Here is a 24,294-nt window from a genome sequence, read left to right as displayed (position 1 = left end):
GTTGGGAAAACCTGAGTTCAAATTCAGCCTCAGACACTTGTTAGCTACATGGCCCTGAGCAAGTAATTTAGTCCTGTTTGTCTCAGTTTCCTTATCTATAAAATGTCCTGGAGAAGGAAATGATAAGCCACTTCAATATACTCTGCAGAGGAAACCCCAAGTGGGATCATGAAGAGTCAGATAAAATGGAAAAAACTAAACATCTTTTTCTCTCTGTTATATGTATGTATATGTGTGTGTGTGTGTGTATTTATACATATACAGGTACATGGATATTGAGGCCCTACTCTTTTCTCTCTTTGACCTGACTTTCTCTCCCTGACCTGACTTTCTTTCCCAAGTGGCACTTCTGCTGGCAGTTTGGAAGCTCCCAGAAGGATTGGACATAAAGCTTGATCTCTTAGGGTGTTAAGGGCAACATGCTAGGGGGAATACCCTCCAACTATTTACACTACAGCTCCTGACCACTCCCTAGAGGTGCTTCCCATTGAACAAACTGGCCAAAGTGAAATCATTTACTCTCAATCTTTAAACATTTATGTGTACACTGTAACAACAATATTGTATTGATGACCAACTGTGAATGCCTTAACTATTCTGACCAATATCATGATTTAGAATGTTTCTGAAGAACTTATGATGAAAAATGTTATCCACCTCCAGAGAAAGAATTGATGAAGTATAAATGCAGATTTAAGCATACGTTTTAAAACTTTTAACATTTAAAACTTTCTGTATTATCCTTTGGTTTTTTGGATTTGTTTTCTTTTGAAACATGGCTAATATGTAAATGTTTTGCATGATTGTACATTTGTAATATATATCAAATTGCTTACCTTCTTAAGGAGCAGGTAGAGGTAAAAAGGGGAGAATTTAGAATTCAAAAAATTTAAAAACAAATATTAATTTTTCATGTTTATATGTAAATGAGAAAAAATTAAATTAAAATTAAATGTAAAAATAGAAAAATATCTTTTAAACATTTCTATAATAGAAGACAAAATAAGAATATTTATAACAAAATAATCTACTCATAATCTGCCATTACTCTCCTAATACACATTGTGTTTAATTGGAAAAGTGGGCATAAATTTACAAGATCATAGCAAGGAGGTACACAAATAGGGAACACATGTGCCTGCAGCAATGTATAACTCTGGACTGATGGTCCTAATGTTCTTGTCCCTTTCAGGCATCATATGCAAATATGGGGTTTTTTTTTCCTGATGACTTCTGCTCTCAGGCCAATCATCTTCTAGGCCTCTCCTCTTTCCTGCTGGTTAGGGCAATTTCTCTCCTGGTTGTGTTTCTTTGGGGCCCCTGAAATAGTTTTAAACTCAAGAAAACTAAAACCTTAAGCTTGAGTCATGCAGATCTTTTCCAGGTCTGCTCCCTTGGATTGTCTCCAAAGTTGCCTAACACTCTTTCAGCAAAACCCAAAAACTCTAACCCTAGAATCTTCAGAGCTTCTCCTAGTTGGCTCTATTTGTTGTATTTTAAGGGATTTCCACTTCTTACACAATACAGAGGTGGCAATACAAGTGAAAAAGCAAAGCTGTCTCCCTCCAGTCCATTTTTCCAATCAGCAACTAAGTGGCTGTACAAAGCTTTTGTTCCACCAATTCAGTTTTCCAAATAGCACATGGAAGTTCAAACTATAATGTCTGTTTCCAGACCAGACCAGATTAGAACAGAAGACTTTTTCTTCAGACCCTGAATATTCCTCTCAGACCTGGTTTTAAAGTCTTCTCTGACCCATTCAGAGGGCTGTTCTTGATCATTTCACACTGCTATAAAGCAGGGGCTCTTGTGCAAAATGGCTCTTCCATGAACAGAAAAAAAATTTCCCCTTTGGGCCACTAAGTTATACCTAGGAAATATACATTTGTCCCCTAGTCACAAAACAATTACAGGAATGAAGATTTCTCAGCTATGACTCCAAAGACCTTGTATCAGTCATATGCAAGTTAGATGCTGGGAAAAGGGTGAAGACCAACTTTCCAAATTTTAACAGTTTTGTCTAGGATTAATCTATCTGTGTGGAGATGGTCTGCCCCTATCCTGTCTAACTCATCAGCTTTTTAACCAAACTAATTCTTCCTCTCCTCAGCCTACACAGGAGTACAGACTAATCAAGGACCGTGAAGGTGGAGGTAACAGAGGATAGTCTCAAGACCACCACAGAGGAGAATTTCCACCCTCTCAGCAGTCCCCCTGTCTCGCCACTGTCCTGGGCAGAGAGTCCTCTCTCAGATTGTGACTAGACTCTCTCAGATGCTTCTCTTACAAAAGGGTTTCTCTGTGCTCTTCCCCAGTGTTCCAGGACGTCCATGTGATGATCTTCACTGGATTTGGCTTCCTCATGACCTTCCTGAAAAAATATGGCTTCAGCAGTGTGGGCATCAACCTGATGATTGCTGCTCTGGGTCTGCAGTGGGGCACCTTCATGCAGGGGATATTGCACCACCACAAGAAATTTGGAATTGACATCAAAAGGTAAAGATAACTCTTCGTCATTTTCTGCTATTAGATGAGTGTATTTTGCATGGTTCATTGGAAAGAATACCAGAGCAGGAAGAAACTGAGTTGGATTATAAACCTGATTCTGACATTGTGAATTCTTGGGAAAGACATTTCTTCTTTCTGGGTCTCAGTTTCTACACTGGTAAAATGTGAGGATATTATGAGATTGTTCCAATTGTTAGTGCCTCCCTTCAAAGCTATTTTCAATTCCTTTTGCAATTATCCTATATATTTATCTGTGTGCTTATTGTATCACCTCAGTAAACCATAAACTATCTAGGACAGGGATCATTTTGTTTTGGTTTGGTTTTTTGCCTTAGTTGCCCTAGATCCTAGAACAATGCCTAGAGAGTAAAACTGCTTAATGAATGCTAATGAATTAAATTGAATTTTTTCTAAGGTCTCTTCCAGTTTTCAAATAATGCCTGTGATTCTAGATTCTGATTGGCTTGTATGTTGTTGAATCTCTAATTTGTATATTGTTTAGTGTTCTTCATCAAGCTGGAAAGGTTCCTAGAAATCACATCACTCAATTCCCCCATTTTACAGCATAAATCTAGGGAGTTTTAAGGACTAGTCTGGTCACATGACAAAGCCAAGAATGTAATCTCCTAGTTCAACATTCTTTATGTTGAAGGCCATTGCCATCCAAAAATACAGAATATTGTTTTGTTATGATAGGCAGAGAAATATATGTACAATATATATATATGTATATATATATATATATATAGAGAGAGAGAGAGAGAGAGAGACTTGTATGTTGTAAACAAATGTTTTCAGGGGTACAATTTGAGGAGTAACAAAAATATATCATAGATTCTTCCATAGCATAAGAAATTATTTTAAAAATTTCAGTTCATATTGCTTTAGTTCAATGGCTCTTAACCTGAAGGTTGTGAATTTGTTTCAAATATCCATATGTATCCATGTATATGGAAACCCTAAATATATTTCCATATATATGGATATATATTTTATTTCAATATAATTGATATTAGATACTCCTTTGGGTTTAAACTCCAGTCTCCTATCAAATGCAAATATGTTAACTTAATAGGTTTCTATATTAGATCATCATATACCATTACCATCTCAGTGGAAAATTCATTTATCAGATTAATAATGACTAGAGAAAGACTCTGAGGGGCGAGAACACAGAGCAGAGACAGTGGGAGGTAGCAAAGTACACTAGATTGAGAATAAATTGGAGGAGGGTTATTCTGACTTCCTCATGAGAGATTAACAGAAGGAAAAGGATTCTATTATGTCCCTTCCCTTTTTCAATTTTCTTTCTCTCTTTCTTTCTTCTCTCCTTCTTTCCTTTTTTCTTTCTTTTTCTGTTTGTTTATTTTCTTATTATTCCTTTGTTCTCCCCAGCATGATAAATGCAGATTTCAGTACAGCCACAGTTTTGATTTCCTTTGGAGCTGTCCTAGGCAAAACAAGCCCAGTACAGATGCTAATCATGGTGATTTTGGAAATCTCTGTCTTTGCAGCCAATGAATATCTTGTTGTTGAGATACTAGAGGTAAGTCTTGGGAGGTCTCAGATATAAAAAGTTCATACAATCTCTGTGAGAAGGACCCTCACAGGCAATCTAGTCCAACCTATGAATTGAAGAGAAATTCCCTCTACAAAATTGCTGGTAAGAGGTTATTCTAAAGACCTCATAGTGAGCAAGAGACTATCATTTCCCAAAACAGTCAATTCCATTTTTAGATCGTTCTAATTATGAAGTTTTTCTTTACATTGCATCTTTATAACTCTCATCCATTGTTCCTGGCTCTGGCCTCCAAGGCTAATTGAACAAATCTTTCCAAATAGAGAAGCTTGACCCTTTCTGCCAGTAGGTCATTAGAGGTTAGCATGGTTTTTTTTTGTTTTGTTTTCATAAAGATTGTTTCCCTCTTATAGGCCACTGATATTGGAGCATCAATGGTCATTCATGCCTTTGGAGCTTATTTTGGTTTGGCAGTAGCAGGTGTCTTATATCGGCCAGGTCTCAGGAGGAGAAGGCATGACAATGAACAGTCTGTATACTACTCTGACTTGTTTGCTATGATTGGTAAGCAGACATCAAATTTTCCCAGTTTTACCTTGCCTCAGGGAGAGAAATCTATGATATCTAGAGTGATTAATGTGATAATGTTATTCAAATAATTCCAGTTCATATTGTGACTCTTAACCTGAAGGTTGTGAATTTGTTTCAAATATCCATATGTATCCATATATATGGATTACCTAAATATAGATATTTTATTTCAATATAATTAATTTTCTTTGTAATACTTTGTATTTTATGTATTTAAAATATGATTCTTAAAATGAGTCCATAGGTTTCTCTAGACTGCCATAGGGATCTGTGACATATAAACAGATTAAGAAAACATGCACTGGGTGAATAAAATTGGCCTCTTCAGTGTAATTATAATTGCATAAATCATCAATTATACTCATTAGTATTCATTCATTCATTCCACAAAAAAAGATATTGAATACTAGAATACTGTGATGGAAAGAGAACTAAATCTTGACTTCAGAGATCAGATTGTCACATCACTTTTTGGTACCTCAGTTTCCTCAACTATAAAATGAAGATTTTGAGTGAGGTGGTCCTGAAGTCCCTTCCAGCTTTAGATTATAAACCTGTGAGCCTGTGAGAGAATTAAAAGAGGCAAACTAGGGTAATGAAAGGCATATTAGCCTCAAAGTCTCAAAATATGGGTTTAAATGCTAGCTCTGAAAGTAACCAGTTGTATGACTATGAGGAGTCCCAACCTCTGTGACCTTCAGCTCCATCATCTATAAAATTAGGAGTTTCATCTAAATCATCCCCAAAACCTCTTTCATCCCTAGTACCTGTAATGTTCAGATCCAACTTACGAACAATGTGTTGATTTAGGTATTAAGAAAGATACACAGATAGTTTTGTTTTGTTTTTTAATCTCAGATCCCAAGGATCTTTCAATAAGGGAGATATGACTTCATAAATAAACATTACACTATTTGGTATATGAGAGTGCATAAAAAGAAGACAGGAGTCCCTCATATGGCAACGCCTCAACAATTGCCATTTAAAACAGAATCTTTATGACATTAAGCAATACAGTGTTATGGATAAAGAGCCTGCCACCAAGATACTTTATCTTCCAGCTTGGAATCAATACTAGGCAGAAGAGCGGTAAGGGATAGGCAATGGGGGTCAAGTGACTTGCCCAGGGTCAAACAGCTAGGAAGTGTCTGAGGACAGATTTGAACCCAGAACCTCCCATCTCTAGGCCTGGTTCTCAATCCACTGAGCCACCCAGCTGCCCTCCAAGATATTTTCTCTTGCAGTGCCCCTAAGTAGGTAAATCTCTGAGAGTAAATTTCGAAGAAATTACTCATCTGCATTGATTGAAGAAGTTTCTTTACTGAAGTTTCCTACACCAGTGAAATCACAGGTCCAAGACTCCCAACCCACCTCCACCCCCATCCCCACCAAAAAAGAAGCCCACAGGAATCTAAGAATGTTAATAATTGCTTAAGGCCAAACCATCCTGCTGGGCTGTTTCACTTCAAGGATTTCACTCACCAGGTGGAAGTTTATCCTCTCCATATAGCCATCTTCATACCTCTTCCCCCAAGCCAAGAATGCACTGCAGCCCACTGGAGTCCACCCGGCTTCCCCTATACCTTGACCCCTGATGAGAATTCTGACTCCTGTCCACTCCTGACCACGTTACTCTAGAACCATCTGCATAAAATATTGTTACTTCATATTAAGCTCGTGTTTTCCACTTGACAATATTTGTTGTGATAAGCCCCTACAAAACGCCATGAGATAAGATGAGGTAATTTCCAGTTGGAAAGATTACAAGATTCTCTGTTTAGGACAGGAAGGAAGTTTGGAGACTCACTTCAGAGGTACAATCTCCTCTTTTTACACCTGAAGAAGCTGTAGCCTAAGAGAGTTAAAAATGACTTATAATAAGAGTCATATATTATAATAATGACTCATAATAAGAGTCAGTTGAATAGACAACCTCTGATTTCATATTCAGTGCTCTGTCCCCAGGATCAGCGTGCCTCCCCAGAAAGGAGGTTTTCTGGGGGACAGTCTCATTGCAAGACACACAGCAATCTGAAAGCAGCCTGGAGCAAGGCTGTTTAACCTTTTTTTTTATCATTGGTTCCTTTGACAATTTGTTGAAGTCTAAGGATTTCATCTCAGAATGTTTTTAAATAAAATAAAATATTTAGGATTATAAGGGAAAGCAATTATATTGAAATATGGTTGTAAAATACATTTCCTATATTACAAATAATATAAAATCATATATTTAAATATAATGTATTGATATTTGAATGTCTACAGACTACATGTGAAGAATCCATGGTCGAGAAGGACAGGAAGACATGGATTCAATTTTCTTCTCTAATAGAATTTCACACCATCACAGATTAGAGCTAAAAGGAGTTTTATATGCCATTGAGTCCAAACTCTTAATTTTGTAGATCAATAAACTTAGATTGATTGATGTTAAGTGACTTGTCTAGGCTCACACAACTTGTAAAAGTCTGAGACAGAATTTGAATTCAAACGTGTTGCCTATGTGACCTTTGACTAGTTAGTTAACTTCTCAGTTCACCCATACATCATTATCAAGTTATACATGGCGAAAGAGGTGATTATGTACATTGGTAGAGGAAACCTTCCCCTGGAAATTTCCTAAAGCAATAAAATAACAATTTCAGACTCTAACAGGTAGAGGAGCAGGTACTTGGATCTAATATTTGAAATATCCTCTAAAAGGCAACATATTACATTGGAACGAGGTAACATATTATACTCTCTCTAAATTCAGAGGACCTGGTTCAAGTTCTGTCTCTGATGTTTTTGACCTGCATTTCCTTGGAAAAGTGATTTCTTCTCTCTCAGTTGGAGTCTACTCATCTATAAAATAAGAGATTTGGACCAGAGGGCTTCTATGGTCCATCCTAACCCTAGATCCTATGATCTTTTCCATCACAGGATGGAATTGACTATGAGTTCTCAAAGGTCATACCAGCAAATTTTGTATGGACCCACAATATTGAAAGGTTTCAAGTATATGTCTAGCAATGGACTATCTTTGAGGATAGTCTAACTAAAGTTGGTGAGGGGGATGAGTTTGGAGCCATAGCTTTTTCAAAGGTGATATCCCAAATTACAAAGGAATGGAGATCTTTTTTGGTAGAAAGAGCAACCATGGATCCCTGAAGTACTAAACTATTTGTAGATAATAATATTTATTTTCTTGGTTTGCAAACAGGCACACTTTTCCTTTGGATGTTCTGGCCCAGTTTTAACTCTGCAATTGCCGATGCCGGAGACCACCAGTACAGAGCAATTGTGAACACGTATTTCTCCCTTGCTGCCTGTGTTCTTTTTGCCTTTGCATTCTCCAGCCTTGTTGAGCATCGTGGCAAACTTGATATGGTGAGCATGAGAATGGTCAAAAGGAGAGTGCAAACTAATACTGAATAGATTTTACTTGCCCTAGTGAGTAAATTCCCCTCTCTAGGAGACCCTGGAAAACAGTCTTTCGGCTTCTTTCTTCTTGAGCTAGCCGGGTTGGAAGAAAGAAGGGAAGGTTTAGAGAGAGAGAATGTATCTTGGGCAATGGTACAGTGCTTGGTGCTTCAGTGATATTCAGCCTTTTCAAAAACAGCCTGCAATTCTTCAAGGCCTTAATTTCTCTAGTAGAATATTATAATATCCTATTTGATTGGGGATGTAGACTTTAAATGAACATCCTAATGCAAACACCAACAACATGGAAATTGGTTCTGATCATGAACACAAGTAATACCCAATGAAATTGCATGTTGGCTGCGGGAAGGGTGGATGGAGGGGAGGGAGGGAAATAATGTGATTCTTGTAACCAAGGAATAATGTTCTAAATTGACTAAATAAATTAATTTTTAAAAATATTATAATATCCTAGACTATCAAGTTTATAATACTCAGGTAGCTCTTTTGATCAACCAAGACTGAAAAAGAGTTTCCAGAGTAAAATAACTGAGAAAATTTGAGTCTTTCAGGGCTTCTGCCCACCCTCCCCTAACCCACTTCCACTGGGTCTACTCAAGGTTTCCTTGCTAGTCTAAGGCATAGTGATTGATTGTGTTAATCAGCCACCAACAAGAAGCATCATGGAAGTCAGATGTCAGTACAAGTGATGGATCCTTCAGAAGGAAATCACTTTATAAATAAATACAAAATCCTAAAAACATATGGGGAGTGGAGCACAGCTAGATGACTCAGTGGATTGAGAGTCAGATCTAAAAACAGGAGGGCCTGGATTCAAATCTGGCCTCAAACACTTCCTAGCTGTGTGATACTGGGCAAGTCACTTAACCCCCATCTCCTAATCCTTACTGCTCTTCCATCTTGGAACCAATAAAGAGGATTGATTCTAAGACAGAAGAAATGAGTTTTAAAAAACCAATAACAACAAATAGAGCAAAGCTCCTTCTACTAAACTTAAAAATATATTGGGCAAAATAGGTGACCTAGAGGTAGAACACAGGACTTGGAGTCAGGAAGACCTGAGTTTAATGGCTGTGTGCCTCTGGATAAGTCATTTAACCTCTCTCTGCCTCAGTTTCCTCATCAGCAAAATGAGAGGTTGGACTCCACATCCTCTATGATCTCTTCCAGCTCTAAATCTATAATACTATGACCTTTGAGAGCAAGGACTATTTCATTTTTTTTTCTTATAGCTCTCTGCACCTACTCTTATGTCTGGTACCTAATAGGTGCTCATTAATGTAACAAGTGTGTCAGAAGAAAAAGTAATCTATTACATAGCAAACACTCCCAAAGACACACTCTCTTTTTTCTTCAGAAGACTATCATCTCACTGCTCTTATGCTTTCTTTATTCCATGCAGGTTCACATTCAAAATGCAACCCTTGCAGGAGGAGTAGCTGTAGGCACTTGTGCAGATATGGAAATCCAACCCTTTGGTGCTATGCTAATTGGTAGTATTGCTGGGATTGTCTCTGTCCTTGGGTTCAAATTTCTGACAGTAAGTATGAAATAAAGTGGGACTCAAGCTTTGATTCTTTCAGCAGCATGGGGGTTAGGGAATCACTGGCAACATTAAAAAGCTTATTTGGTTTTGCTTTTTTTTTTAATGGATTCCTAGCCTCCTCCTTATGGATTCCTTTCCCACTGGATCATCCACCTCCATTTGAGGTGCTTCATGGTTTCTAGTTCCCTCTTATTCTTTTTTGATGTCAGCAAAGGATGTTAGACATTTACACCTTAGTGTAAATACATTTTATTTAACTTGTTACTTGTCCTAAATGATTAACACTTTAAAAATCTTAAAGGCATTTTCTCTGAATCTAGAGAATGAAGGCATTTACAATAAGTAGGAAAAATCAAAGTGGGAAACATGAACCTTCTAAAGTTACCCCAGCCTTATCCACTACTAGTAATGCTAGATTTATATATCATTGCACTCTGGTCCTCTGGATTCACTGGGTTTCATATATGCATGAGAGAAATGAGTTGTATCCAAGGCTTTATTACTACAATTATTTATTACTACAGAGGAGCTCACACCAGAATCATAACTGGTATGGGGCAAATAGTACTTTAATCCCAGGGCATCAAAATTTAGAGGATTGTAAGTATACTAATTCCCCCAATTCAATTGAAACTGTACTAATTTCTATTTTTTCACGAGAATAATAAATTGATTTGAGGGCAATTTGGGGCTGCTTGCCCCAGATGTTCTCCTCATCCTAGGTACCCAAAGTGCTAGTTATGACTTCATCCCTATAAAACTTCTAAACTATGTATGTTTTAACTTTAGCCAGTTTTTGCTACCAAATTGCGAATTCATGATACCTGTGGTGTTCATAACTTACACGGCTTACCTGGAGTGATTGGGGGTATTGCAAGCATTGTAGCAGTAGCCTTGGGAGCCACAAATAAGTGAGTAAAAGAATGATTGTTCTTTGTTTTCATGAAACCAACTTTTAATTGCCCTCCAGATATTGGTAGTGAACTTTTAATTGCCCTCAGGGTAGTGATAAAGAAGCCTTGAACTATCTAGTGATAGTGGGACCTTGCTGCTTAGTAATGGTGGGCACTGTTAGTACACATCCTATCAAGTGAAGGTTTAAAAATCCGCAACAATGTCTGAAGTTGCATTGTTTGGAATGTCAATCTCTGTACCTCTCAGCAAAGCCATAATTAGAATTTTTTGTAGCTGGGACAAGCATCACAAAATGTGTCTGAGACAGAGGTCAAACACTCTCAAACCAACTTTTTAAAATAAATTTAATTGTGTTATTAGTGGGGTAGAACTGAAGGTACCCTCAATACAATGATCTCTATATGGAAGAGAAAGACCTTAGGGTACCCAAAAATGTTGCCTAGTAGAATACCACCAATGGGGGTTGAGGGAGAAGGCAGGGCAGGACCAGGGAGAAGTTCACCTGGGATATGACCAATCAGAAGAAAAAACAAACTGGTAGTTTCCTAATTTAAATAATTATCCTTATTGACTAGGTGCTGGGCTCAATTTTAATTTTGTTTGTTTTTCTGTATTGCTGAAGGAGTCAGTAGGGTCAATGACTTTTAAATTTTGGATCCTTGAGACAGAACATGATCTCTCCACTCTAGTTAAGGCTCTATCTTTTAAGTTTATGTTTCCTCATCTGTAAAATGAGTGAGTTGTCCTTTTTGGTTCTAGATCTTAGAACTCAATGACACTATGCAATTGCTACCATCTTAGTATTTTGATTTTATTCATATGTAACCTAGACAATCACTACTACAATACTGTCAAAGATTGACCTTTTTTTAAAGTGACGATTGTCATCATATCAAAAAAGAATTGACACTAGAACATTAAAAGGCTGTTAAAACATCTTTTCATATTCTCTATCATCAAAATGGAGGACTTATGAGATGAATAAACTTGAAAGCTATCCCCAAAATAACCCTGAATTAAAACTGGCTTGGCAAAGAAATTTATAGGAAGAAAATGCAGCAGAAAAAGGCTGTTAAAAGTCAATCGATTCTATAAAATAAATTTATATAGATAATCTGTTTCCTCTTCTGATAGTCTAGGCAGTTTATATATATATTTGGTGTGTTCTTCCATTTTACTTAAATTTATGGGTATATAATTAAGTAAAATAGCTCCCAATAATTGTTTTGCATTTTCATGGGTCATTATTCACCCTCTTCATTTTCAATGCCTGAGATTTGGTTTTCTTCTCTCTTCTTTTAATCATATTATCCAATGTTTCATTTATTTTGTTGATTTTTTCATAAAACGAATTCCTAGTTTTATTTATTAAGTGAGTTGATAGTCTTTTAATACTTCCAAGTGTGGAAATTGGGTATTATCTTCCAGCCTAGTCATAAATTTCTCTGAAAATAGAATTTAAAATTAAAGAAAATTGGGCAAAATTTTGCACTGGAATTTTAATATCAATATGCAATGTTAAGCTCTAGACTGCAGATGGCAGCAATTCCCATGCTATAAAGAAAAAGGGTTTTTGGATGCATAACTTGAAAACAAACTTTTTGTTTTGTTTTGTTTTGTTTGTTTTTTGTCTTTGACTTCCTAGGACTACTATGGCTAATCAGGCAGCTGCTCTGGGTACTTCCCTAGGAACAGCAATTGTTGGAGGACTGTTAACTGGTTAGTAATATACAAATAATTTCATGAGTCCAAATGGCTTTAAAATATGCAATAGTAAGTCTCCTGCTGAATTCATTTGACTATATACTTAGTTTAGAAATATTTTTGAACCAATATTACAGCAGAAATAGTGAAGTTTGCTAGTATTATGATGTGAATAGTAATTTAGTCACATGGTTAAGAATAAGAGAACTGAAGGAGAGCAACACATTCATAAAATGTGTGTGAAAAAATAGAGCATCTCTTAAGTACTTACCATGTTCCAAGACTATTCTAAATTCATGAGATAATAATAAAATGAGACACAAAAACTCGAATTTGTACTCTAATAGGAAAAAACAACATATAAAGGAGAGCTGAATCTGGAAAGGGGAAGAGAATGGAACATTTGGAAGTATATGTAGAAATGCTTAAATACCATGGAAGCCTAGAACAGAATAAAATATGGCCAAAGTGGCTTAAAAAAACAAGGAAATAGACTCAATAACAAGATTCTCCATTCTCCATTAGGGCCAATCTAATTCAAACCTGTGAAATTGTCTAGGTTAGTCCATATAGGAGGAGGTATGGTCTTCATGTAAGCTTGCCATATGTCTTTCTCTAATACTCCAAATGGGACACTGGTGCTAAAAGACAGTCACAAGTGGGATCACACAGAGGAAGCTGCTATTAACAAATGTTTTAGAATTATTGATACCTTCTGTTTTTATATCATATTCATTTCTGAATAAAGCCCTCCCTTCAACATATGCATCTACCTTGTAAAAAAAATTAATGCTCAGCAAAATGAATAAACAATCATCTCTCAGTATCTATAAAAGTTCATATCCATAATTCCCCACCTCTTCAATGAAGAGAGGGAGGTGGATTCTCTCAACTCTTCTTCAGGGGCCATCTTGAAACTTATATTTCATAACATTTGTTTTCAACATTCTATTCATTTACATTGTTGTGTATATTGTTTCCCTAGTTCTTACTTTGTATAAGTTCAAATAAATTTCCCTGTTTCTCTGAATTCTTCATACTTATTATGTTTCATTGCCCAACTTAATAGGTTTTTTTTCAGATATAAAGACCTCTTCAAAAACCAAAGCTGTGACATGAGGACAATCACAAACTATAATTAGGCTTTTCATTCAAGAGAAGTTCACCATCTAGAGACAAACAGATTTGATACAATTCAATTCAGTAAACTGTTATTAAGTACTTACTCTGTGCAAGGCACTGGAGGGTCACATAATTCTAAAGTAGCATAGAACTTCAAAGAACATTTAGTATATCCCTTCATTTTAAAGATGAAGAACTGAAGTTCTGGGAAGTTAAATGATTTGGCCAAGAAGATAAAAGTAGTATGTGTGTCACAGCCAAGTTTGGAACCTCTGTCCACTGATGTCAAGGGAAACTAGGTGGTGCAATGGAGAGAGTACTGGGTTGCAGTCAAGAAGACTCATCTTCCTGAGTATAAATCTATCCTCAGACAGTCCTGTGACTCTGGGCAAGCCATTTAATCCTGTTTGTCTCGGTTTCCACAACCTTAAATTAAGCTGGAGAAGAAAATGGCAAAGAATTTCAGTATCCTTGACAAAAAAATGTGGTCACAAAGAGTCAGACATGGCTGAAACAATTAAACAAAACCCCTGATTCCAAAGGCAATGAATGCCCTCTCCACCATCCTATTATGCTTCCTATTTAGCTAACTACAGGGAAAAATCATAATCTACACTTGTTTTAGACCAAACTCATCCACATCCAAACCTCCTTTCTTCCATAGATCCTTCACCTGCTACCCAGGTTTAGAGTGGTTTCTTCTCATTTTAAGAATTTACAGTCAGACAGGAAGAGATAGAATAGATATACAAGTTATATATACAATATCCCCCTTCTCCCCACCAAAGGAAAAATAATCTTGTACTGTAATTTTAGCCCTTGAGATGGGTGCTGCCAAGGGCTTCAGGTAGGTGAGTACTCAATGCAACATATATATTAAATAATATTTTGGTACACATGCTGTCTTGAGTTTTAGTGTGTAATGTTTTATTTGTATATCTTATCTCAATTTTAAATTCTTTGAAGCCAGTGACCCTGTGTTTTGGACAGGTCACCATGCAAAACTATTGACTGATAAATGAATAAAATAAAATTAGCAACCAGAGAGTAAGATTATCAATAAGAAAATCAACCACTCTGAATCTGACTTGGCACTCAAGGACTATGTAAATAATGGAGATGACTGTTATTGTAGTATCTTAATTACTATAGTCAAGTATGCCTTTGTTTTCACTACTGGGTCACCTTCTTTCTGACAGGTTTAATTCTAAAGATACCCATATGGGGAGAACCACCTGACCAAAATTGCTATGATGACTCTGTTTATTGGGAGGTACAGTATACTGTTTTATGATAGTGTTTAATATATCTAAAAAAGTGTTTTGTTCCTCTCAAGTCTATAATGCTTTGAAGCCAGATAATTTCTCTCCATAGCTGTAGGAAGATAGGTTGATTCTTGAATTTATGAAAAGAGAAGCTAAGACATAGAGGCTTCCTAGCTGTATGGTCCTGGACAAGTTTCATAACCCCAATTGCCTAGCTCTTACTGAACTTCTTCCTTAGAATCAATTCTAAGACAGAAAGTAAAGGGGTTTTTTTTTTTGTTTGTTTTGTTTTGTTCTATTCTATTCTGTTCTGTTTTTTATGCTGAGATTAAAGGGAGAATTCTAGAATAGATATACAAGTTATATGCACAATACCCCCCTTATTCCCATCAAAGGAAAAATAATCTTGTTCTGTAATTTTAGCCCTTGAGATGGGTGCCACCAAGGGCATCATGTAGGTGGGTCAAGAAAGGGTAGGATGCCTTAGTGACCATTCATCATGATCCCAATATTATATCTGTAAGGCAAAAAATATAGATGTTTTCCTCTATAAAGTACTCACCCTTATATGAACTTTGGAGGTAGAAAGACAGATAAGTAAGCTGCATCCTTTCTCAGGGATGCAAATTGGTTCCTTTTGCTCAGACTGAAATTTCCCATCAACCACCAGGTGGTGTGCTTGTTGCAGACTTCAACTCTGATTTCAGTTCTTGAAAATCCTGGAACCAATCTAGATTATCTTGAGTTACCTATTGAACTCCTCTGTAGGAAATAGCTCAACCTGTGCTCCTTATACTCTTAGCTTCCAGTGCCTGTCTGAGGTCTATCTCAGTTTGATGAAAGATTTAAAATGTCAAGATAATTATCACATAATATTTGATAAATTTATCAAAATTGGCTCAATTGACCCTATTTTGCCTTACAATTCTTACTCTTTACCAACATTAAATGATCCAAAGGACTTTTATTATAGATTATGACTACTAGACAAAATCAGAAGTAAATAGATATAGCATTTAGGCCCTCAAAGTAAATTCAACTGTTCTCAAAGTTGACAGTCCCATTATGGTCTTCACTTTAGCCAAGTAAATAGATGTGCCCTTTTTGCCTCAGTTTCCTCATCTATAAAACAAGCTGGAGAAGGAAATAGCAAAGCATATCTTGGCCAGGAAAAAGCCAAGCAGGCTTTACAAAGAATCAGACATGACAAACAAATGAACTACAACAACAGAGGAATTTTGAAGAAAAGAGTAATCAGTCAATAACCCTACCCCATCTTCAACATTACAGATAAAAAGAAAGTAAAGGGAGAGTCCCACAGAGTAAAATGAGTTAAGTTGATCCTACTCCCTCTCCAATAGAGACTAGAGCTACTTCCTGGTCACTCTATAGTAGAACATCATCTCCTGTCTAGACAATACCTCTAATACAGGATTCATAACCTTTTTTTTTAATATTTTGATAATTGCATTTCAATATTGTTGAGTTTTTTTGCAATCTTATATATATACATTTACGCATTTATGTACATGTATTTATATATGCATATATATATGCATTTATCCATTTTAAAACTCTTTTTTCTGAGAACTGGTTCATAGACTTCCCTAGACTGACCACAAAGAAAAAATAACTCCTGGATCTGTTTCCAATATCACCATCGTGTTTTATTTTATTTTCTGCCCAAGTTGCATCTCAAGCCAATTTTCAATATGATTTCTCCTGAACTTCTCCTGTAGAGTTTATTATAAAGCAGCTTACTCTGTTTTTAAAATGTGATATTGCAGGGCTACAATTAAAGTACATTTCTGATAATTCAATTTACTTTAATCCTCTAAGGTTGCACAAACCATAGGTATTGCCTTCTTCCTGGTGGGAAAATTACAGGGGGATGCTAAGAAAGGTAACACCTGGGCAAGCAGGTGCTAAATATTAATTAATGGTCAAACAATCAGCCTCTTTCTTTCATTCTCTTTTCTTCTCTTCCTCTCCTTTATCCTTCTTTCCAATGTCTACAATAGGCCAGAGTGACAGGTAGTTCAGATCTGGGTTATAGATAAGACTAGATTTCTGGGTGGTGAAAAAGAAGGTAATATACCTCTTCCATACACCCACCTCAAGCCCTACATACAAATACTCAGATCATTCCATTTATGTATAAACAGTTCAAGAATTACATTTTTTTCTCCAAGCTAATGACCAAGATTCAGAGTTTTTAAAATGTATTTTTGTTTGTTTTTGTTTTTAAAAAGAAATACTTCAATCTGAATTTTTTTGTAGGTTCCTGAAGTGGAAGGATATAGCCATTATTTCCATGAACATGATGACCACAGCCAACTGCAGCCAGAGGCCTAAAAACATTTCTATCTTCTCCCATCATCTGATTTCCTCCCAGAATCCTCTATTTTTTTAAGCACTACCCAAATACTTCAAATCTTAAACACAGACAGTAATAGACTTTATATCCCAAATGTCCAATGGAGGACATTCATTGGTGCCACAGATGTCTATTGAATTTTGGTTTACTTATTTCCCTGAGAGGCTATTACTCACAAGGATCATGGATCCCATACATCTTTCCCAGGACTACCAAATAACCAATACTGCTAGACATAACCAAACCAGAATAGGTCTTCCTATGCATTAAGGATTTTCAAATATAAGAATATTTTTAACATAAAAAAATTGTACTTATCCCAAAATAATACATAGTTGTGTTCTTGATTTAGAAAATATAAAATTATAGAAAACTATAAATTCAATGAGATTTTAAATGAATTTATATTTTATTCATCACAGAGGCAGTTGTATACTTTTTTAAATAGTACTTATATATGTGGGTTACATGTAATTTATTCAGTTTTATGATTTAAACTTCTTGAGGGCAGATCCTATATCCATAGTGTTCTGTGTAGGAATGCTATTCATTAAAGATGCATTAGGATAATAATTTGTATAGGTAAAAATATGCAATTACTTTTATTAATGATTTTTTCTCTATACAGGAGATATGGTTGATGTTTGTCTGATTTCCAATTTCTTTAGATCAAATTTGGGGATAATTACTATACTTCTTTCATTCCTAGAAAATGGAAATATTCTAAAGTATGTTTTGTATATTCGTTATTTGCAATAACCACTAAAAAGCAAATTGATTGAAGTTAATTTTATGGTTTTTTAATAGATTAAATGATGTGACAAAATACAAAATTGTCTTTGTTTTTCATCTTGAAGCTTCTTATTAGGTTTAGAGTCATTCATTTAACTGACATTTATTAAGTACTTACTATAAAGAAATATTAATACACATGTAATATATACATATAAATCCTGTTCATTTCATTTTAATGGTTCATGAAAGGAATATAAAGTTAGGCTAACTGCTTTTATTTCAGAATTGAATTACTAGAATAGAAAATTTTATTTTCTTTGAAAAAATGTCACAAAACTGTGCATACTCTTTCACTGAGCATTCCAATCCTGGAGTTGAGCTCAATGACAGAAATTTCCTATATATAGCAAAATATCAATGGTAGCATTCCTGGTGGTAAGAAAAAAAGAGGGGGAAAAACAAAATTGATGCCCATAGGATTTGGAAAATGATTGTACAAATTATGGTTTATAAAATGGTAGTAGAGAAACAACAGATGACAAAGGTGGCCAAGAAAGAAGATGTCTTCTACTCATCCACAAGTCTGAAAAGATGTCAGTCAAAATTATCAAACATGTGATACATTAAGATAATCTATGTATAGCCAATTTTTAGATATTGCTATATGTCTTATTAAAATTTAAACTATCATCTTGTATTAGATATCACTCTATATGACTTTTTAAATTTGTAAAAGTGACTAGTGGGGACATTTTTGGTGGAAGTGTGAACTGGTCCAACCATTTTGGAAAGCAATCTGGAATTATGCTCAAAGAGTTAGAATAAAAGAAAAACTGTTGGTCTCAGACAGTTCCCAGTTGTGTGACCCTGGGCAAGTCACTTAACCCCTATTGCCAAGCCCTTACCACTCTGCCTAGTAACACTCTATTTATTAGAATCGTAGAAACATACAAAAACGTGTCAGTAAAGGAGTGAACAGGTATAAAAGGCAGAAAGACAGCAAAGAAACTGCTTTTAAAAAATTGAGTAAAAGAATAATTGTGAGTACTAAGAAAAACTCACCAATGAAAGAATGATCTCTTCAATTTCAACAGAAATTAAAGCTAAAAGGAATCAGAGTGGAGGTAATAGTTGTCTTCAAGTATATGAAGGATGCCTGTGACAAAGGGACTAGTCTTGTTTGGCTTGGCTCAGGAGGACAGAGCTAGGAGCAATAGTAGAAAGGGACAGAGGGATAGATTTCTATGTCCAGAAAAAAAATGCCCTAACAACTACAGCTATCTAAATAGAAACAGATTGTTCCAGGAGGTTTTACATAACTGAAAATCATCAAATGGAGGTTGGGTGACCACAAATGAAGAATGTTGGAGAGGAGATATATTTATAGGTCATCCAGCCCAGTTTCTTCAACTGTAAAATGAAGATAATAATAGCACAGACCTCTCAAGCTGTTATGAGGATTAAATGAGATAGTATTTATAAAAAGAAAAAAAAACAGCACAGTTACACTTACATAGGAGGTATTACATAAATGCTTTTTCCCTTCCTGTCCACATCAAACTAGATGAGATTCTTTCACTTGAAATAGAATAAAAAGTGACAATGTTAAAAAATGTGTGTGTGTGTGTGTGTGTGTGTGTGTGTGTGTTGAAACTGAGGCTGGGCATGTCTGAAGTCACACAAGTAATACAAGAAAGAGCCAGAATTTGAATCCACATTTTGTACTCTCAGTTCTCTTTCCACTCTACTTAATAATAGTTGATTCTGGTATACACTTTGGCACAAAACATTTCACAAAGATTAAATGTATTCAATCTCTCCCTGAAATTATTTTAAAGATTAATCCTGATTATGAGTGACATAAAACTCTTGTTCTATGGGTGAAAACAAGTAAATCTGAGGATTAAGAAAATGAGACAGGGAACAGAGACCAACCCAGGGGGCAAATATTTACCATGGGCACTAAAACTTTCTTGCTTGCTTACTTGCTCCCTATAAATAAGGGGGACTAGAAGAGAAGAGCTGGGAGTGTCCAAGACTCTTTTCTGCTTCCAGGCAACACTGGCTGCTGCTAACTCTTGTCCACTGCCATCTTGCCATATTCATTAGTGACGCAATTTTAGCAACTTCTGATAGAAAATGAATGGACTTGATCTGCTTTCCATACTTTCAGGACTGAGTCTGATTTTGATTTTGATTTTAAATATGAAACTTACCCTGACTAAGAATTTCAAGAAACAATCTCCTCCAGGACCAAAGCCTTTGCCAGTCATTGGAAACCTGCACATACTTAATCTGAAGAGGCCCTACCAAACCATGCTAGAGGTAAAAATAAATAAATTACAGATGGAAAGTTTCCTTTCAAAATTATGGCTGAAGAAATATGGAATGAGAGAGCCTTGACGAAATGAAACTAGGACTGGAATAAACTCAGAGCATTATTACTTATTTGTTTCTGGTTACTGGTCATTGGTTATTACTTGGTGATTGGTAATTATTTTGTAATGGTTGAGGCTGGTCGGTTATTGTCACTGGCATAGCACTGGAAGGCAGAGGGGTAGAGTAAAAAGGGACAATGGGAAGAGTCATATCCAGGAGAGATAACCACTCTCCTATGACCTTGGGCTAGTTATTAAATCTCTAAGAGCCTTAGTTTCCTACTCCAAAAAGTGAGGATAATAATGCCTCTTATTTAGAACTCTGCTCAAGGTTCCCCATCTAACTTTTTTTTTTAAGGAAAATTAAAGATTAGACAGAAAGAGGTGAGAATACTTTTTTTTTTTGCCCAAAACATGATTAATTCCTATTTAATTCACACAGGGGTAGTTCTCCCACATGTCTTGGGAGGAATGTAAGTCAAGGAAGGAATGAGGAGGGAATGACCATGAAAGTGTCTGTGTCAGCACCATGGACCTGAGTCCAATTTCCTAATATTATGTCTACAAGTTCACAGATATTTAAATAGATAACTAGGTTGGAATTTAACCATATATATCAGCTTTCTAATGATGTTGTTCATTAATTTTATAATGTTCTGCATAATAAATGAGTAGGCTTATTTCCACCATGATAAAGTAGTATTGCCACCCTGAGACATTTTCTTGTTGTTTCTGTGGCTTCTGCTTCAGAGTATAAGTATGGCCTTGAATAATTTATAATGACTTTCTAGGCCTCAGTTTTCTCCTCTGTACAATGAAGGAATTGGGTTGAAAGACCTCCAAAGTCCATGCCAGATCTAAGATTCTTATTCTATGCTTTCTTGACTCATATAACAGATATTGAATACCACCTCCACTTTAAATTTAAAGAATATTTATCATTAATTACATTACAATTAACTTACAAATTCAGCAGAGCTGAATGCTGGAGTCAAGGAGTTTTATACTTAAAATTGCCCCCCCCCCCATGATCTAAAACTTAAATTTCACTCAGTGTTTGTCATGCATAAAACTGGCATTTCTCTAGTACTGGATTAACCTTGAGGATGAAATGGGAATCCTCCCCATGGCTCTGTGGAATAGCAACAAATGACAATGAAGACGTGGATAATTGTTGGAAGATCTTGCCTACTACCAATAATAATTCTAATAATTCTTAGTTTCATACATTAGTATTTTCTTCCTATGTAGCAAACATTATATTAGACATTTATTAAGCACCACCTAAAGGTAGTGTGGCATAAGGGATAGAGTGCTTAGATTAGAGTCTAGTAGACTTGTGTTTAAATTCAGTCCCAAACTCTGACTCTGGGCTATGACCCTGGGCTAGTCATTAAATTTCTAGGAGCCTTGGTTCCTACTCCGAAAAGTGAGGATAATAATGCCTCTTATTTAGAACTCTGCTCAAGATCCTCCACCTAATTTTTTTAAAGAAAATGAAAGATAACACAGAAAGAGATGAGAACACTTTTTTTTTTGCCCAAAACATGATTAATTCCTATTTAATTCATCTGTGTTACTGATATGAACTACTGATGGAATGATATCCAGGGAAAAAAATCAATAGAGATTAGATAGACAATACATCAAGGGAGAGATTGTGAATACACTTACTGAGATGTACTCAATATAACATTATTATGTTATATAATATCTATTATCCTACATACATATATAATATGTTGTTATAGTATTACATTGTAATAGAAGACTATATCATGTTATGTTATGTTATGTTATGTTATGTTATGTTATGTTATCATATGATATTATATATTATAATATAGGGGTAGCTAGGTGATGGAGTGGATAGAGTGCTGAGCCCACAGTTAGGAAGACTCCTTTTCCTGAATTCAAATCCAATCTCAGAAACTTACTAGCTTTGTGACCCTGGGCAAGTCTCAATCCTATTTGCCTCAGTTTTCTCATCTATGAAATGAGCAAAAAAGGAAATGACAAACCACTCCAGTATCTTCACCAAGAAAATCCCTAAAGGAGTCACAAAGAGTCACACATAACTAAAAAATGACTAAACCACAAATTATATGTTATATAACATAGTACAGGTAACATTATAATACAGATATAAGTACATATACACACAACATATCTGTATAGGTGTTTTGTTTTTGAATATATCAATTTATTATTCAGTGACTAATTAATTGGAATTGGAAATGGAAAATCGAGTTTAAAGAGAAAAAGACTTCTTTACTCTATAAATGCTAGTAAGTCGTCTTTGCTCTCCTAAAGGCAAAGTGGAGAACCAAAACCACTTTTTCTTAGAAATTTGATCGTATAGTCTCAGTCCTTGAAAGAACCAAAAGGATCATTTATATACCACTTCCTAACTTGGCAGAGCCAAGACCAGAATAGAGATCTTCCGCTTCCACACCAGGTCTCTTTCTATTAAATTAACTTTTCTGAATTGCTTTATCTTCTTCTCTATGTTAAAGCTCTCCAAAAAATATGGCCCCATCTTCAGCTTGAGGATGGGCCCCAAGACAGTTGTGGTGCTATCGGGATATGAGACAGTGAAGGATGCCCTCGTGAACTACTCAGAGCAATTTGGAGAAAGGGCACGTATCCCTATTTTTGAAAGAATTTTTGAAGGAAAAGGTAACCAAGAATTGTTTGAAATGTCTTCTAGAACATTACCTTTTCTACTTCATTGTAGGTCAAATGTGTTCTTCTGCCTTTTCAATCCTTTGTGGTTTTGTTTGTTTTTTCCTCTCACTAATGTACAAGATAAACAATACTTTTCCCATCACCTATAGTCTCAATGAACAGTTGTGTTACTTAGCAGAATGCTCATAGTGGAAAAAAACAAAGATTGTTCATGATTAGCATAGAGTTAGCACAGGAATGCAGCAAAAGAAAGAATACTGGATTTGGAATCAAAAGGTTTGAGTTTGAATCCAAGCACTGCCTCTTCTTACTCCTTGTGTAAGTGACTCCTTCAGCAAGCCACTTAATGTCTATGATCCTAAGTTTCCTTTTCTGAAAAATGAGAAGACTGAACTTGATTAAGAGGATGATTGATCCTAAGTTAGAAGGAACCCTACAAACCATCAATACAAATCCTTCATTTTATAGATGAAGAAACTGAAGCACAGAGGGTTGAGTGACTAACCCAAAGATATACAACTAATATCTAAAGCACTATTTGAACTGAGGTCATCCTGACTCCAGATCCAATGCTCCACTATACCCACCTTCCTCTAGATTACCTCAAAGCTTCTTTCACCTCTAAATTCTTCACACTGGTTATATAAATATACAAACATTTAAATATATATATAATACATATTTGTCCTAGACTTAAGATTTTTTCTGGCCAGTCATAAGAATAATTAATAAATTTTATTATTTAATAATTAATTTTCTATTTGTGATTGAATAAATAATTTACTATAATGAAGTAATTAAGAGAATGTAGATTATACCTAGGAATGATCAGCAATGTATATTATGCTCTCCATTACTTCAAAAAGAAAGTAAACTGACTAATTCTTAGTCATCTTTCAGATTATAGATTTAGAGGGAGAAGGAACCTTATCATCCAGTCTAGCCTCTTCATTTCATAGAAGAAACTAAGCTCCAGAGAGATTAAGTGATTGCATCACACAGCATACAAGTGTCTGAGGCAAGAGTAAATAATCAAGTCTTCTGACAGTGGTTCCAATACTTAAGCTATTAAATTATATTGCCTCTCATGTGTGTCAACGAATCTACTCACAGGATGAGTAAGTGATTTGTCTCTTCTGGGTCAGTTAGTCTATCTGTCAGAATGAGTCAGGGCCCAGAGCCAGAGGATGTACTCATTTTTCATCTCTGAAATGGATGAGGTGGCTGGGGAAGCTGGTTCATGAAAAGCATATACCTATGCTAAAAAATAAAGTTCAAAACTATTGAAGACAGTAATTCAATTGCCAGCCTCCACAGACTTATTCAAAAAATGAATATGTTATACAAACTCAATATCAAAGAATTGCAAGAAATACTCTGGACCACTCTATCATGAATAAAAGAGATGAAAAATAGAATAACATCTTTGGTCTGAGAAGTGCTGAACTACTTGGGACTCATGATATGAAATGATTCTTCTTTCTTCTTCTTCTTCCTTGTCCTCCTCTTCCTCCTCCTCTTCC

At 35.6% G+C, this 24,294-nt stretch overlaps 1 protein-coding gene across 1 annotated transcript in view; it reads left to right on the top strand.

Annotated features, from left to right (window-relative positions):
* RHAG (Rh associated glycoprotein) overlaps positions 1 to 18,402 on the top strand; it is a 35,397-nt gene extending 16,995 nt beyond the window's left edge. The window contains exons 2-10 of the mRNA XM_001369598.4: positions 2,316 to 2,496; positions 3,904 to 4,054; positions 4,441 to 4,591; positions 7,821 to 7,987; positions 9,444 to 9,581; positions 10,377 to 10,498; positions 12,148 to 12,221; positions 14,528 to 14,601; positions 16,874 to 18,402. Coding sequence (XP_001369635.2) covers positions 2,316 to 2,496; positions 3,904 to 4,054; positions 4,441 to 4,591; positions 7,821 to 7,987; positions 9,444 to 9,581; positions 10,377 to 10,498; positions 12,148 to 12,221; positions 14,528 to 14,601; positions 16,874 to 16,948 — 1,133 coding nt within the window. The 3' untranslated portion in view covers positions 16,949 to 18,402. The remainder of the gene's footprint in view (positions 1 to 2,315; positions 2,497 to 3,903; positions 4,055 to 4,440; positions 4,592 to 7,820; positions 7,988 to 9,443; positions 9,582 to 10,376; positions 10,499 to 12,147; positions 12,222 to 14,527; positions 14,602 to 16,873) is intronic.
* The last annotated feature ends 5,892 nt before the right edge of the window (positions 18,403 to 24,294 follow it).

The sequence above is a fragment of the Monodelphis domestica genome, chromosome 2, assembly GCF_027887165.1.
Source record: "Monodelphis domestica isolate mMonDom1 chromosome 2, mMonDom1.pri, whole genome shotgun sequence".
Classification (NCBI taxonomy): domain Eukaryota; kingdom Metazoa; phylum Chordata; class Mammalia; order Didelphimorphia; family Didelphidae; genus Monodelphis; species Monodelphis domestica.
The sequence above is the reverse complement of the archived record's forward strand: the minus strand, read 5'-3'. Positions and strand labels throughout refer to the sequence as shown.